At 40.9% G+C, this 14,762-nt stretch overlaps 1 protein-coding gene across 10 annotated transcripts in view; it reads right to left on the reverse strand.

Annotated features, from left to right (window-relative positions):
• The window catches only part of SCHIP1 (schwannomin interacting protein 1), a 164,967-nt gene that overhangs the window by 46,239 nt on the left and 103,966 nt on the right, over positions 1 to 14,762 (reverse strand). The window contains exon 1 of one of the 10 annotated variants that reach the window (XM_008008557.3): positions 10,850 to 11,207. The exons of the other annotated variants lie outside the window; for them this stretch is intronic. Coding sequence (XP_008006748.1) covers positions 10,850 to 10,879 — 30 coding nt within the window. The 5' untranslated portion in view covers positions 10,880 to 11,207. Of the gene's footprint in view, positions 1 to 10,849; positions 11,208 to 14,762 lie in introns of those variants that run through there. 10 annotated transcript variants of the gene reach the window in all.

A 14,762-nucleotide genomic window follows, 5' to 3' on the forward strand; every position in this document is an offset into this window, starting at 1 on the left:
GCTCAGGTGATCCTCCTATCTCGGCCTCCCAAAGTATTGAGATTACAGGTATGAAGCACCACGCCCATCCAAGTGTAACTTTTAAAGATGAGAGTTCAACACAGACAAATCTAGCAGAGCTCCAGATATATGGTTTGGATCTGTGTCCTCACCAAAATCTCATGTTCAATTATAATCACCAATGTTGGAGGTAGGGCCTGGTGGGAGGCGATTGGATCATGGGGGTGGTTTCTAATGGTTTAGCACCATCCCCCTAATGCTGCTCTGGTGATAAGTTCTCACGAGATCTGGTTGTTTAAAAGTGTGTAGCACCTCTCTCCTCTTTCCCTTCCTCCTGCTCTGGCCATGTGAAGATGTACCTGCTTCCCCTTCACCTTCTGCTGTGATTGTAAGTTTCCTGAGGCCTCCCCCACCATGCTTCCTGTACTGCCAGCAGAACCATGAGCCAATTAAACCTCTTTTATTTATAAATTACCCAGTCTCAGGTATTTCCTTTTTTTTTTTTTTTTTTTTTTTTTGAGATAGAATCTCCAGCCTGGAGTGCAGTGGCACAATCTTGGCTCACTGCAACATCTGCCTCCCAGGTTCAAGCGATTCTCCCACTTCGCCTCTCAAGTAGCTGAGATTACAGGCGCCCACCACCACACCCAGCTAATTTTTGTATTTTTAGTAGAAACGGGGCTTCACCATGTTGACTAGGCTGGTCTCGAACTCCTGACTTCAGGTGATCCACCTGCCTCGGCCTCCCAAAATGCTGCGATTACAGGCATGAGTCACCATGCCTGGCCAGGTATTTCTTTATAGCAGTGTAAGAATGGACTAATACAGCTCCCTGTATAACAATATCAAGAGCTGAATCAACATTTTCCAAATCATACATCTGGAACACCCAGCACGTATTGTCGCTATCTCTTCCTGATGAAGCCTCAAGAAATGAAACGGAAGCTACTTCACTGATGTCAGGACCTAGTACGCTATATGATGAATTTTCCTTTCCAGTTTACCTGGTGTCTTTTAGCGCCACCGTTGCTTCTTTCCAACAGCCACTGTGGTTTCAAGCTCTTTTCTAAGAGGACAGGGATTTGTGTTTATTCATCTTGTTTACCCCATAGCATGTAGAACACTGCCTTGCACACGATAAGCGCACAATGAAGAGCTGTTGACTAAGTACGTGAACAGAGGAAATATGACCACGCTGCTTAAAATGTTTCCTCTAAATGCTGTCCACAGTAGGAAACATTAATAGTGCTTTTCAACTGAAATCTTCTGTGGAACTCACATATGTTCAAAAGGAAAAAAGGGTCTGCTTTGATTGAATGAGGAGGGCTACCATGCCCCACCTGGATGCTCTATTCTCCTATTATCCCAGCCCCAGCACAGCCTCTCAGGAAAGCTCTGTGGAAAGGAAGCCCTAGGACCCTGCAGACCCCACTCACTCTGCAGACCAGAGTTTGAAAAGCTCTAAAGACCGCAAAAATGGCTTTCACAGTAGCAGCAAAGCAGTATTCTGCTCCTGGCTCCATGACTGTACTGATTTCCAGACCTCAGTCCACTCCACTTGGGGTTCAGCTGCTACGTGAATTCATTCTTATCTGCGTTAATATCCTAGTCCACTTAGCAACCTACAATCGATAGCTAACATGGATGAAATTATAAAAATTTAGAGGCTGCAAGACTCAGTAAGATACATAAAATGATATGCCTGATTACTAATATCTTTTTACTTTAATTTTAACAGAGTGGGCTTAAATATATAATTAAAATGAGAAAAACTGAACTCTCATGATTATGTATATATACATACAAATTAATATATTTGTACTAGTAATATAGTAATGATATACATACATATGTATATACACATACATTGATAATATATTATCTTTTGGAGAAAGGCACCTCAAAATTCAAGATAGAAATTTCCCAACGAAACAACAGCAACAAAGAATAGTACTGAGAATACTAAAAGACCATTCCACTCCTCTATCTGCTAGCTCCTTTTTTGTCATAAATGATTCTCTAACAAGCACTATACAGAGACAAGTGATAGAACATCTGCTCCTGAAACATGAATGCAAGAGGTTGAGCACAGTTCTCAGTGGTGGTGACATCACTGTGCACCCTCCCTAAAGAAGCTCAGCACATAGATAGGCTCACAGCCCAAACCCTTTCCAGATCGAGCTGTGCCACCATTTTCAGGATAGCTTATGCCAGCTTAAAATATCTGAGAGTTTCCTATTATGTGTGGCATCACTGATCTGTGAAACTTTCTAGAGTTTTGCTACTCAAAGTGTGTTCTCTAACCAGATTATCAACAGCACTGGGAGCTTTCTAGAAATGTAAGCCCTCCAGTCCCACTCCAGAACCACTGAGTCAGAAATTGCATTTAAAAAAAAAAGAGATCCCTAGGATTTTTGAATACACCTTAAAGTGTAGAAGGGTTGCTCTAGGACTTGCAAAAAAAAAAATCATTATAAGCCATTATCCCTCTATTTCAAACCACATTTCCAGGCAGGGTGGCAAGACCTTGACACATGCTTGGGATCAACACTGTAATTAATTTCACTTCCATGTGGTCCAGATGAATACAGGAAAGGAAAACACAAAACCAAACACCACCTTGGCAGAGACTTGAGTTGAATGTAATGCCTGATGGTTTGGCAGTAGCTTGCAAATGGGAAGACAGCCACTCCTGTCTTTCTATGGGGATGGTTTCTGGTACCTCTTCTGCTGCTGCCCTCTCTAGAATGAACTGTCCAGGCATAAGATGGACCCAGTTACTAGTGCTCTCCCTTAGAAAACCTACTCACAGTCACTTAGAATTCCTGAGGTTGAAAAAGCCTCTTCCCACTCCTGCTCTGAATTTCAAGGACTAGCATGAAGAGCTTCGGTTTCCTGTTGAGCCATGATCTGAATTGCAAGTCACATTGCTCACGTGAGTTAATGCTTTTAAATGATCATTATCAGCCACTGGTGGAAATTATTGACTCTGAGAACACTGACCACATTACTGGGAGATCACTTATGCACTGTCAAAAGATTTTCCTATTCATACATGGAAACTTGATTTCATCCTGATTAACCCTTCATCTCCCACTGCCTTCTCCTCGGCCTTAACATCCGTATTCCATGTACTAGATTTATAACTTCTTTTCAAATAATTTTTTTCTTCTGTGCAAAGTTCATCTAAATTTGGTTTGCTTTTCAATTAAAGTATTCTGACAGCTAGAAAAGCCATGAAAATATGCAGGTCATTTAAAGGACTTCGCTGTATAGATTTTTAAAAAATTAAAATAATGGTATTAAAAGTATGGGGTGGGGATGTGGCAGTGTTGGGAGTAGACAGAGTGTCACACGTTTTCCCACATCTAAAAGATCATGGGCCATAGTTGTAAATCTTCCTGTTCAATTAAAACTGAGCACGAGAAACTCAACTATGGTCACTCTGATGACCATCATACAGCTTCCAAGTGGAACCAATTATAATGTCCTCATTATGTTTATCTGTGTGTTCTTTCCCCATTAATGGCTTTCCTACACTGATTGTCACTTAGGCCTCTCTGATGGTTGTTTTCTTCTGAATTCAAGCAGTTTTGTCAAATTACTTTCTATTTCAGGAAGCTTGGTAGTTTCTGATGCTCCTATATAATAGTGCACAGGGGAATACTAAGTCCAATATTTCAAACTTTCCCTTGGTATAGAGAATATAAATAAATAATGGGATATGACTCCAATGGGATATGGCTCTATTAATGTTGGGCTTCTGTATGTAAAATTGCGATTAGTTACCCAATATTTTATATATTTGTGTGTATGTATGTGCATGAACAGGGAGTCTCTACTTGCAAGCAAACATCAATGCAATGTGATATTTTCCACAGAGATGCCCCATTTCCTTCCCATCCCCCATCACCACCATCCTTTCCAAGAATAAATACTAGACCTCTGGATTAAAATATGTTTCACATATGTACTTCTTAAAATCACTCGAAGTCTGAATCATGAAGTTTGAGGCCCACGTGCTACTTTAAATAGAAATGATGTGCTTGTACTAAATTTCTATTTCAGATCAGGCCCACAGTGAAGCCCTGCTAATTTTTTTTTTTCCATGTGGGGCTCTTATCATTGTGCTCCTTTTGTGGTAAAGCATATAAATTAGATTTCCAGTCATCTAAGCTAAAAAAAAAATGCATATAAATTTATCGCCAAAATTATTGATTTCAAAGGTTACTACCTCTTTGGAAAAACAGAACTGTATCTCAACAAGGCAGAACATAATTATACTTTAAACAGGCAAAACAATGAAGACCAAGTACTCTTCAGCACTGTTAACTATAGAAAAAAAATTCCCCATAAAAAAATCTATAGACTAAAACAGAAAATTGTCTTATTGAACTTATATTTAAAAGCCTCCATCACATAGAGCACTAAAATGCTTTGAAATTCCCTTTTCCATTCTAATATCTTTTTCCCTGCTGTGGATGAAACCAGGCTTAAACTGGGTGGAATCTTGAACTCAAATTTGATACCTTGTTTTCCCAGTCACAGGAAGAAGGGATTGAGAGACTAGTCCTCACTTGTCCTGGTGTCGATAGGGATAGAATATATTTGCTCTCCTTTGTTAACCATTAAATGACCCACTAGAATCTGGGCATAAAAGGCTGTTTACTACTTTCTCCAACAAGAATTTTAAGAATATCTTGATGTACTACTTAAACTGATACACTCCCTAGTTTTGTCATTTAAGAGCAACATAGGGTGTCTTTTATTTTACGTGCTGGGTATGATACCTCAATTGGGCTGAAACATTTGGCCACAGAAAACTTTGGTATTCCATGCGGTAGTAAAATTATCCCTTTATAAGGCAGATGGATGTATTAAAACTTTGCAAAACTCATTATAGTAAGAAAGGCAGCTTGGAAATGAGTATTTGCAAAGCACTTGGGGATAGACCATGAGGTTCATCTTGGGAAAATTCTCTGGATGAATAAGTAGGCATAGAGGTATTTTCTTAATGCATTGTCTCTGGGAAGGCTGGAATGTCTATGCATCCCAGTGATTCATTTATTTTGTGCCTTGCACTGCACCCCACATTCTGGCACAAGAAATGTTTAAAGTGCTGGCAACTGGTCAAGAGGCTGAGAAGCCAGGTACATGGACTTCTGAGGTCAGCTTCACCAACTCCTTGTTACAATATATGGATCTGAGCTTATCTCTGGGGTTACGATGGGAAACCTTGATCCTAGGGACTCAGAACAGCAACAATTGCATAAAGTACCATTCAATCCAACAAACATTTATTGAATGCATACTCTGTGTACAACGCAAAGACTTGTGAAAATTTAAAGGTCGCTTGTCTTTAAGAAGCCTGTTGTCAGCCAGGCACGGTGGCTCACGCCTGTGATGCCAGGACTTTGGGAGGCCGAGGTGAGCAGATCACCTGAGGTCAGGAGTTTGAGACCTGCCTGGCCAACATGGTGAAAACCGGTTTCTACTAAAAACACAAAAAATTAGCTGGGCGTGGTGGCGGGTGCATGTAATCCCAGCTACTCAGGAGGCTAAGGTGGGAGAGTCGCTAGAACCCGGGAGGTGGAGGTTGCAGTGAGCCAAGATGGCGCCACTGCACACCAGCCTGGGTGACGAAGCAAGACTCCGTAAAAAAAAAAAAAAAAAAAAAGGCGCTTGTCATCTAATGGAGGAGACAGACCTATATGTAAATAGTTGTAAATGGGTTCTAATACAAGTAAAAACAAAATGTACTGAGAAGGAGAAATTTGGACTGAGAAATAAGTGGGAAAAGTTTCCTGAAGGAGGTGGCATCTGAGCCTTGAAAGCTGCATTAGCCTGCAGTGGGTGGGAGCAGGTGGTGTGTGGGTAGGTGACATCTCAGCCTGAGGCATTGCAGCTAAGAACTGATGGCAGTGTGAAGGCAGGAGTAAAGGGTCTGGAGCGAGAAGCGTTTCTGCCCAGGGTTCAGAAACAAATGTTGGGCCTTGAAGGCCATGCAGAGGAGTCTGAAATGTATCCTAAGGAACACAGGGAGGCATTAAAGACTTCTGACTGTGCTTCTCATGACCTGGCATGTGTTTGAAGAAGGGACTCTTTATGCTCCCAAGGGAGGAAAAAGATGAGTGTTATTCACACACTATTTTACTTTTTCTTCTTCAAGTCTCCATTCCCACAGTAGCTAAGAATGTCAGAGTGTGATCTATATCTGGGGCGGTCATAAGGGAAATTAAGCAATGGCAAGAAAGGTATGAAAGCACGTCATTGTTTTTATATACACACTTATCCCAAAACCCCACTCCAGGAAAGAGGGAAAAAATATTTAAGAGCTTTTAAGCAAAACGGACCCTTCGACCTAAACTTGTGCATTCAAGTTTACAATATTTCTAAGCTGTCTATCAAAAACCATTTAGAAAAATTTGGCCTCTTGAAGGCTGCCAGGCCTGAAGTTGTGGGCGAATTTCTTTCCTGAAGAGATTGGCTTCCTCCCAAGACTGGAAAATGGAGGTCAATAGCTCTATCTTTTAACAGGGCTATGACCAAAAACGACAACACATGCCTCAGTAACCTCTTTGCTAAAATAAATCCTGTGAGGAAGAAAAGTATATGAAGATGACGACAATGTGAGCACCTTTAAAAACGAAACAAAACCACCATGAAAAATTCTGTAGGAGAATTCCTTCTGTTTATTCCTCCTTGGTTTAAGTTGTTCAAAGAACAGTGCATACAAACCCTTGCTCAAACAGGGGTGTTCGGGCTCTTGGCAGCAGCGAAGCTCTCTTTTTCAAAACAGCCATCCATTTAGAAAAGCAATGTATAAGAATCCATTGTATTTCTACATATTAGCAAGATACAACTGGGAAATGAAGTGAGACACGGTTTCCCTGGGCCGCTGCACAATCCTCACTGAACCCCTGATGTGCTCAGAAGAAATGACACAAGAAGAAGGGAGCTCTTAATTCATGATAACTGACTTGTTTATGCAGAAAGGCAGCCTCTGGCAGAGAACCTGGCAACAATCATGCCAGGAAGTTAACTGGGAAAGTCTCCATTTCACAGATGAGAAAACTAACAAGAAATAAGGGGAGAGATAATCAGCCCACACACAATGAAAACAGTGCAGGTTAATGGTGGAAGAGGGGAAGGAGTAGGACTGAAAGTCATAAAATAAGAAACCACAGTGCCATAGAATGTTGACAATGCCTTTTTTCTTTTTTTTTTTGTTTTTGAGACGGAGTCTTGCTCTGTCACCCAGGTTGGAGTGCAGTGGCGCGATCTCCACTGCAAACTCCGCCTTCCCGGCTCACGCCATTCTCAGCCTACCGAGTAGCTGGGACTACAGGCCCCCGCCACCACGCCCGGCTAATTTTTTGTATTTTTTAAACAGAGACGGGGTTTCATTGTGCTAAGCAGGATAGTTTCTCCTGACCTCGTGATCCTCCCGCCTCGGCTTCCCAAAGTGCTGGGATTGCAGGCGTGAGCCACCCGCGCCCGGCCTTACAATGCCTTTTTTGTTAGTCAATTTTACAAATAGTAGACATATCCATTCGTATTACTTGAGGACCTATTCTAAGCACTGGGAAAGCAGACAGAACAAAGATAAAATCCCTGCCCTCATGATGTGAGTGAGGGAGCTAGAAAATAGACAAATAATTAAGTAAAATATGTACTATGATAAATGGTGATAAATGATAAGTAAAAAAATAGAGAAACATGATAGAAATATTGGGATAGGACAGGCGCGGTGGCTCATGCCTGTAATCCCAGTACTTTGGGAGGCCAAAGTGGGGGGATCACTTGAGGTCAGGAGTTTGAGACCAGCCTGGCCAACATGGTGAAACCCCGTCTCTACCAAAAATACAAAAATTAGCTGGGTGTGGTGGTGGGCACCTGTAATCCCAGCTACTTGGGAGGCTGAGGTAGGAGAACTGCTTGAACCCAGCAGAGGGAGGGTGCAGTAAACCAAGATCGCACTGCTGCACTCCAGCCTGGGCAACAGAGCGAGACTCCGTCTCAAAAAATAAAGACAGACAGACAGACAGACAGACAGAAAGAAAGAAAGAAAAAGAAATATTGGGATAGAACTGGAGAGCTGGAAGTTTACAGATTATATCCAGATAAGGCTTCACCTAGAAGTGACATCTGAGCAAACACTCGCAGAAAGTGAGAGAGTAATGGATGGGGGTAGAGGTGACAATATAAGGTAAATATGTATAAGATGTAAAATATAAGATGCCTGGTTGAATGTGAATTTCAGATAAACAGTGAACAATATTTTAGTGTATGTCCCAAACGCTGTAGGTTATTTGCTAAATCTGGCAACCCTACACAGTGAGGCGGGGAGGGGGGTGGGTAGGGGAGGTAGGGGTGCATGCCAGGCAGAAGGAATAGCAGGTGCAGGGCCAGCCCAGCATGGTGGGAAGGTAGTGGTGGAAATCAGGAATATAGGAGAGGAGTCCAAGAGGAAGCAGAGATGAGCTGATATAAAGCCCTGTGAGGACTTGGATTTTTACTCTGAGCAGGATGATAAACTAAAATTTTTGAGATATGGGACATGATCTGTCTTCAGTTTTAAAAGCTCATTTTGGAAACTGTGTTGAAAATAGACTATGGAGTGTGGGCAAGGGTAGGGGTAGGTAAAGCACATAGAAGGCTATTATTGCTGTAATTATGATGACAATAACAACCACCACAACAATGATGTACATCTATACAAAAGCACCAAAATGTGCACGCAATTTTCAGGGGAATGGTCCCTGAAGCCCCCATTCATGAACTATCCATTAAGAAATCTTGGTGTATATCATTTATGGGAGAAAAGGAATCAATATTTCAAATAAATTCTATCAACTGACTAAAAATGCTAACCTAAGAAATTTGCTTTTAACCACTGCAATATCATCCTCAAAAAATAAGTAAGTCCTTGTAAAATGGTGGGGAAGTTTCTGAAAGCCATTCAACTGCAGATATCATCAGTGACTATAAACATCAAGCTAAGGACTTAGAGAAAGCACCTTTTCTGAATCCAATTGCATGTGGTGCCAGCTGGGTTCTAAAATGAAGGTTTCTAAGTGGGATTAAGATTTGGCTTCAAGGTTAATGTTTCTGTTTTGTTGAGCTATGTATAAAGACAGAGCGCTTCAAAAAAACACACACATGTAGGTAGTTCTACTATAAAATCCCATGCAGATGCAGAATCTATTGACCATTATTACCCAACCAATACACTTAATTTTATTGTGGAAAAGCAATAAATACTTCAAAACTATTAAACACATAATGGCACTGTTATATATTGCAGCTCATGTAAAATAAAATCAATTTATCTTCCTTTGGAAGAAGCAGAATGCTAACATAACCCCTTTTCTCCAGATGAAATTGCTGATATTTGACCAATTTTCAACCTACGAACACAATGCTTTTATGTTAAACCTAATAAAAAGACATAGAGAATAATCTTATAGTAGCTTGCCCTTCAAAAATAAAGTAAATAGCTTCTTTGAAAAGAGAAAGTTATTTTAATTATTATAGTAATTTAATCACCTGGAGCCATGCCATGTGTAGATTAGGCTCTCCATACATACTTGACATTCCCTACCCTCAAGTTCTATATTATGTGTAAGTGACATGTTGGTTGTTTTCTCAGCATCTCTGACCCCTTTCTCGTGGAAAGAATTACTGTGAAGCATGAAGCTGGATATTTAGGATCTATGGCCCTAAATGTACCATAAAATGAAAATACTATAAAATAAATCTGTAAGTACAAATTTCTAGTTATTAAGCAAGACAAAGTATATAAATACATTTTATAGGCACACATTACTTAGCTGAGAAACTACTGCCTTGAGTCTTGTGAAATGTACTATTTCGCCTGCACATATTTACCACTGTGAAATCTGACCTTATGAGAAACATTTGCTTGTCTCAGGTAACCTACCTCACACAAGGAAGAGGCATTGTTAAGTTAGAGAATTGGTCTCTCAGAGCTTCTAAACTCAGTCAGTTGAGTAATATCCCAATATTAACTCTCCAGGATTTGGACCAGCCGTGCCTGCTGCTGCAAAGAGCAATTTCTCTGAGAACATTCTTGCTGTCTGTTTTCAACAAAGATACTTCCAATGTTGCCTCAACAGTCCAAGTCCTAACAAGGAGTTACTAAACACTCTAGAGCCGATCTTTTGCAATCGTCTAAGTGTCTAATTCATAACTCCAGTAGAAAATTACCATACAAATGAATATGCATTACTGAGATTTTTCTATTTGGAGTTTTTGATGCATGTTGATACTTTAATGCTTATTTACCAACCAATTAAAACAACATACTAGTAAAAATAAGTTCAGAAAGACACACAAGTGCAACTTTAAACATCAAGTGCATACTGGGCGATTTTTGAAAATTTCTAAGATTATCAATCGCGACTATCTATTTACATAATTTCTTATAGACAGACCTAAAAGCTGGATGTGAAGCAACTCACATCCTATGCAACGAGTAAAAATTACGTTTTCCAATGTTATTCCAAAAAGATTTTCCTCTGAAATTCCCTTAAATTCAAATTACAGTCCAAAGCAATTCCTCTTATTTGCAGACATACAGAATATGCAAAGCACAAATCACCTCCGTGAATTTCACGAATGCTTTAAAGGCCAAGGAAGCAGTGTTTTCTGCCCCATTACTCCCCAGAAAACCTAATTACAATTCAGATACTGTATGTGATGAAGGCCAGGCGCAGAGGATGGCAAAATCCCTTGAATATCCGGAAAGAGGCAACCTGCTGCTTTGGAAGAGGAAGGCCTCCTCTCCCAAAGGATGCCGGCCTCAGAATCAGGCTTTAAATTTTACCTGATACGAGCAGTTATCCTGATGTACCATCTCAGTGCATCCTAGGGCGCAGACCCCAACGCAGGACTGCTGAGCGAGGCTGCGGAGGGCAGGCGCGGAGCATCCACTGGCGGGCGGAGAGAACGCCCTGGTAAGGCAGGGGCTCCCCGCAGATTAAAATGGATGCTGTTTCGCTGATCAACCTGCGCAGTGGCACTGCCTGTGCCGGGAAGCGCGCAGCTAGAGAGCTGAGCTGCTCTCCAGTCCTCCGAAACCAGTGAGGCAGGCTTAGGAACATGGAGCTGGGACCGGGTGGGGGAGGGGGCGCTCATCACCCGCACAATCAGCCAATTATATTATAGGCACAAAGAAAAGGATCAGTCTGGAGCTGGTGTGACCTTCTGGTGCTTTATGAAGGCAGTTAACTGATGTGGAAACATTCTAGTCCTCATTAACGAGAAAAAGGCCAGCGAGGGAGAGGGAGAGAGACAGACACAAATCAATGTTGCAGTTGAACATTTCTAACCTCAGGCATCATCCTTCCTGCCCACTAATGCTGCTTGGCTGGTGCTTATCAAAAAAAAAAAAAAAAAAAAAAAAGGCCTTAAAGATAATTTTAGAACTTTTAACATGCTAAACAGAGAGCAATCCATTCTGAACACCAACAATGAAAGGATGTTTGTCTATGTTGAGTTTTTGAAGTGTTTGTCAACTTTATAACTAAAAGGTCTTTACTCTTTAAAAGGATTATTTGTAATTCTTTAAATTCCCCGCTTCTTTTTGGCTCCTAGCTTCTTTTTAAGTCAAATAGTAATAAGATGGAATAATTGCTATTATAAGTTTTTTTTAGGGAGACAGCTTATTAAAATATTAAAGTCACTATAATTTATTTCATGAAAACTAAAGTCTTAATTGGAAGGTTTTTTTTTTTTAATGCAAGGTTTTGTACATATATTACTACCCAATGCCGTGACTTGAAAATATGGACACCGCCAATGTAGCACATAAAATTCTTGGAACAGACCGACCCTCCCTGAGAGCGAGTAATTCTGGACTTGCGAACAATACTCAAAGGAAATACAAGTCAGACAATACATGTTTCTGGGAAAAAAACTGGGGCCAATTTCTGAGTGGTTTCGGGGCCACTTTAGGACTTGAGGATATACAGAAAGAAAAAACTGGGCTGTAAATTCTTCAGGCTAATGTAATGAGAAAATTAAGGGGAAAAGTTAAATAAAATTTTCTTATCTATATTCCTCAGTTGCCACAGGCGATTAGTTTTGTTGTTTCTTTCTTTTTTTTTTTTTTTGAGACAGAGTCTCACTCTCTTGCCCAGGCTAGAGTGCAGTGGCAAGATCTCAACTCACTGCAAGCTCTGCCTCCCGGGTTCACGTCATTCTCCTGCCTCAGCCTCCCGAGTAGCTGGGACTACAGGCGCCCGCCACCAGGCCCGGCTAATTTTTTTTGTATTTTTTTAGTAGAGATGGGGTTTCACCGTGTTAGCCAGCATGGTCTCAATCTTCTGACCTTGTGATCTGCCCGCTTCGGCCTCCCAAAGTGCTGGGATTACAGGCGTGAGCCACCACGCCCAGCCCATGTCGTTTCTTAATAAAATAGCTCTGAGTACCTCAATGGTACTTAACAAAAACATGACTGAATTTAAAACATCAAATTTAAAAAATCAATAGGGACATTATTTTTAAGCTATTTTAGTATATATTTGTCCTATGTTCTATTTATGTAGCCGTCTCAAAAACTCTTCCTCTTCCCATTAACCACGTTGTTTCACTGTGCTACTGACAGAGAAAATAAGTACTTTTTGTGTGTGAAATAGAATTGACATGTTTGACAAGTTTTCATATCAGGCACTCTCTTAAAAAACGGTTTGTGTTAGGATTATTTGCTAATGCACTTTTAATAACTTATCTGTTTTGTGGAATGACAAAAACCTACTTTTATAAAAATTCTTAATTTTTACTATTTGAGATTCAAGCAGGAGCAAAACCTGCTATCGCAATTCGACTCCCTTGATGCACTCACAAGCACACTCATTTCAGCCTTCCTAGTGAGGAGAATAAAAAGATGGCTGTGAAAACTCAACTGGTATCCTCAGAGGCTTCAATTTCAGCAGCAGGTTGAAAGGAAAAGTACTCTGGAGACTCACCCTGCAGAAGCTCACTGCCCTTATCCTTCCTAGTCCAGGAGAGAGGTGGGCCACATAACATGTGCAGGACTTTCTAGGCCTACTCACTGGCTGCACAACGAAAGCTTGATGAATGAAGCAGAAGCCTGGGCATAGGGAATGAACCGAGATCAAGAAAAGAAGATGGAAACTTTTCAGGGATAAGAAACAATAAACAATACACCCCCATCCTAAAACTCCATTCTTCTCTCAGAGACAGAGACTTCTGTGTAGAGTGCCTTGCAATACAACCACCCAATGAGGTTCTGGAATTCCTTTTTTTTGGGGGGGTGGGGGGAAGGGGGATGGAGTCTCACTCTGTCTCCCAGACTGGAGTGGCGTGATCGGCTCACTGCAACCTCTGCCTCCCAGGTTCAAGCAATTCTTCTGCCTCAGTCTCCCGAGTAGCCAGGATTACAGGCACGCGCCACCACGCCCAGCTAATTTTTGTATTTTTAGTTGAGACACAGTTTCATCATGTTGGCCAGGCTGGTCTCGAACTCCTGATCTCAGGTGATCCACCCGCCTTGGTCTCCCAAAGTGCTGGGATTTCAGGCCTAAGCCACCATGCCTGGCCAAGGTTCTGGAATTCTAAATATGAGCAAAGAAGAGCAGGCCCAAGGAAAAAAGTTCATTTTGCAAGGTAGCAGATAAGATAAAGTGGAAATCTTATGTTTAATATAAAAAACACTTTCCAGGACAGAACAGCTCTAACTTCAAAGGCAGTTAAAACCTTACTCAAGTTACTCCCTTGACAATCTATGATCCTAAGACTCAGGAACATGTTTCCAAGCTGTGCAAAGCTTAAAAAGCTGCTTCCTGGACTCTGTCTCTTCTGAAAACTGAAGACACTGGAATATATTACATAAGCTCCCAAAGACATTTATCATGTGTTGTTAAAAAAAAAAAATCTAAACATGATTCCACTCTTCACAGTTGCTGTTCCGTAAATAGTGGAAGTGACTCAGAGGTGGCTCTAGGGAGAACAGATTTCTGACAATTGTATCCCAAATCCTGTCAAAAAAACTCTCCCAAGAGGTATAAACAAGATGAAAAAAAATGAATATATTAGACAGGCTTCTCTTTATAGTCATTCATTGGAAACAACTTTGTGTTATAATTTGAAGTATGATTTGCTAGTGCAAAAAACTTTAAACTGAAACCAGCTGTTCCAAGAACACTTAAGCTAGAATAATTTACCAAACTGCAGTAACATTTGTTATCTTTAACTAAAAAATATCGATGAGCTCTTTATGTGAAGCATAGTCTTTGTAGCATAGAGATTATTTTTTTTCTTCTCAGATCTTCACAGCTTCCCTTCCCATAAAAAGTATTGCGTTTCAAATTTAGATGAGACCTCAAGAGATCATTTCGCCTAACCCTGTTACTGTTCAGATATGGAAACCAAGGTCTAAGAAAGTTGTGGCATGTCCAACAACAAAAAGGCATCAAAGCAAGGAAACCAAAGAAACAAACCTGATTTTCTGGGTTCATACCAAATGAGTATGTTTCATATGGGTTCATACCAAATGAGTATGGTGAACGTGTGTATCCTCAAACTTCGTATGTTGAAACCTAATTACCAGTATGATGGTATTCAAAGGTGGGACCACTTGGGGGTGATTAGGTCATGAGGGTGAAGCCCTCACAAATGGGATCCATGCCCTTTTTAAAAGAGGCCCAAGAGAGCTGCCTTGCCCCTTCTGCTGTGTGAGGACACAGTGAGAAGATGCCATTGCCATCTATAAATCA

This window comes from Chlorocebus sabaeus, chromosome 15 (genome assembly GCF_047675955.1).
Source record: "Chlorocebus sabaeus isolate Y175 chromosome 15, mChlSab1.0.hap1, whole genome shotgun sequence".
Classification (NCBI taxonomy): domain Eukaryota; kingdom Metazoa; phylum Chordata; class Mammalia; order Primates; family Cercopithecidae; genus Chlorocebus; species Chlorocebus sabaeus.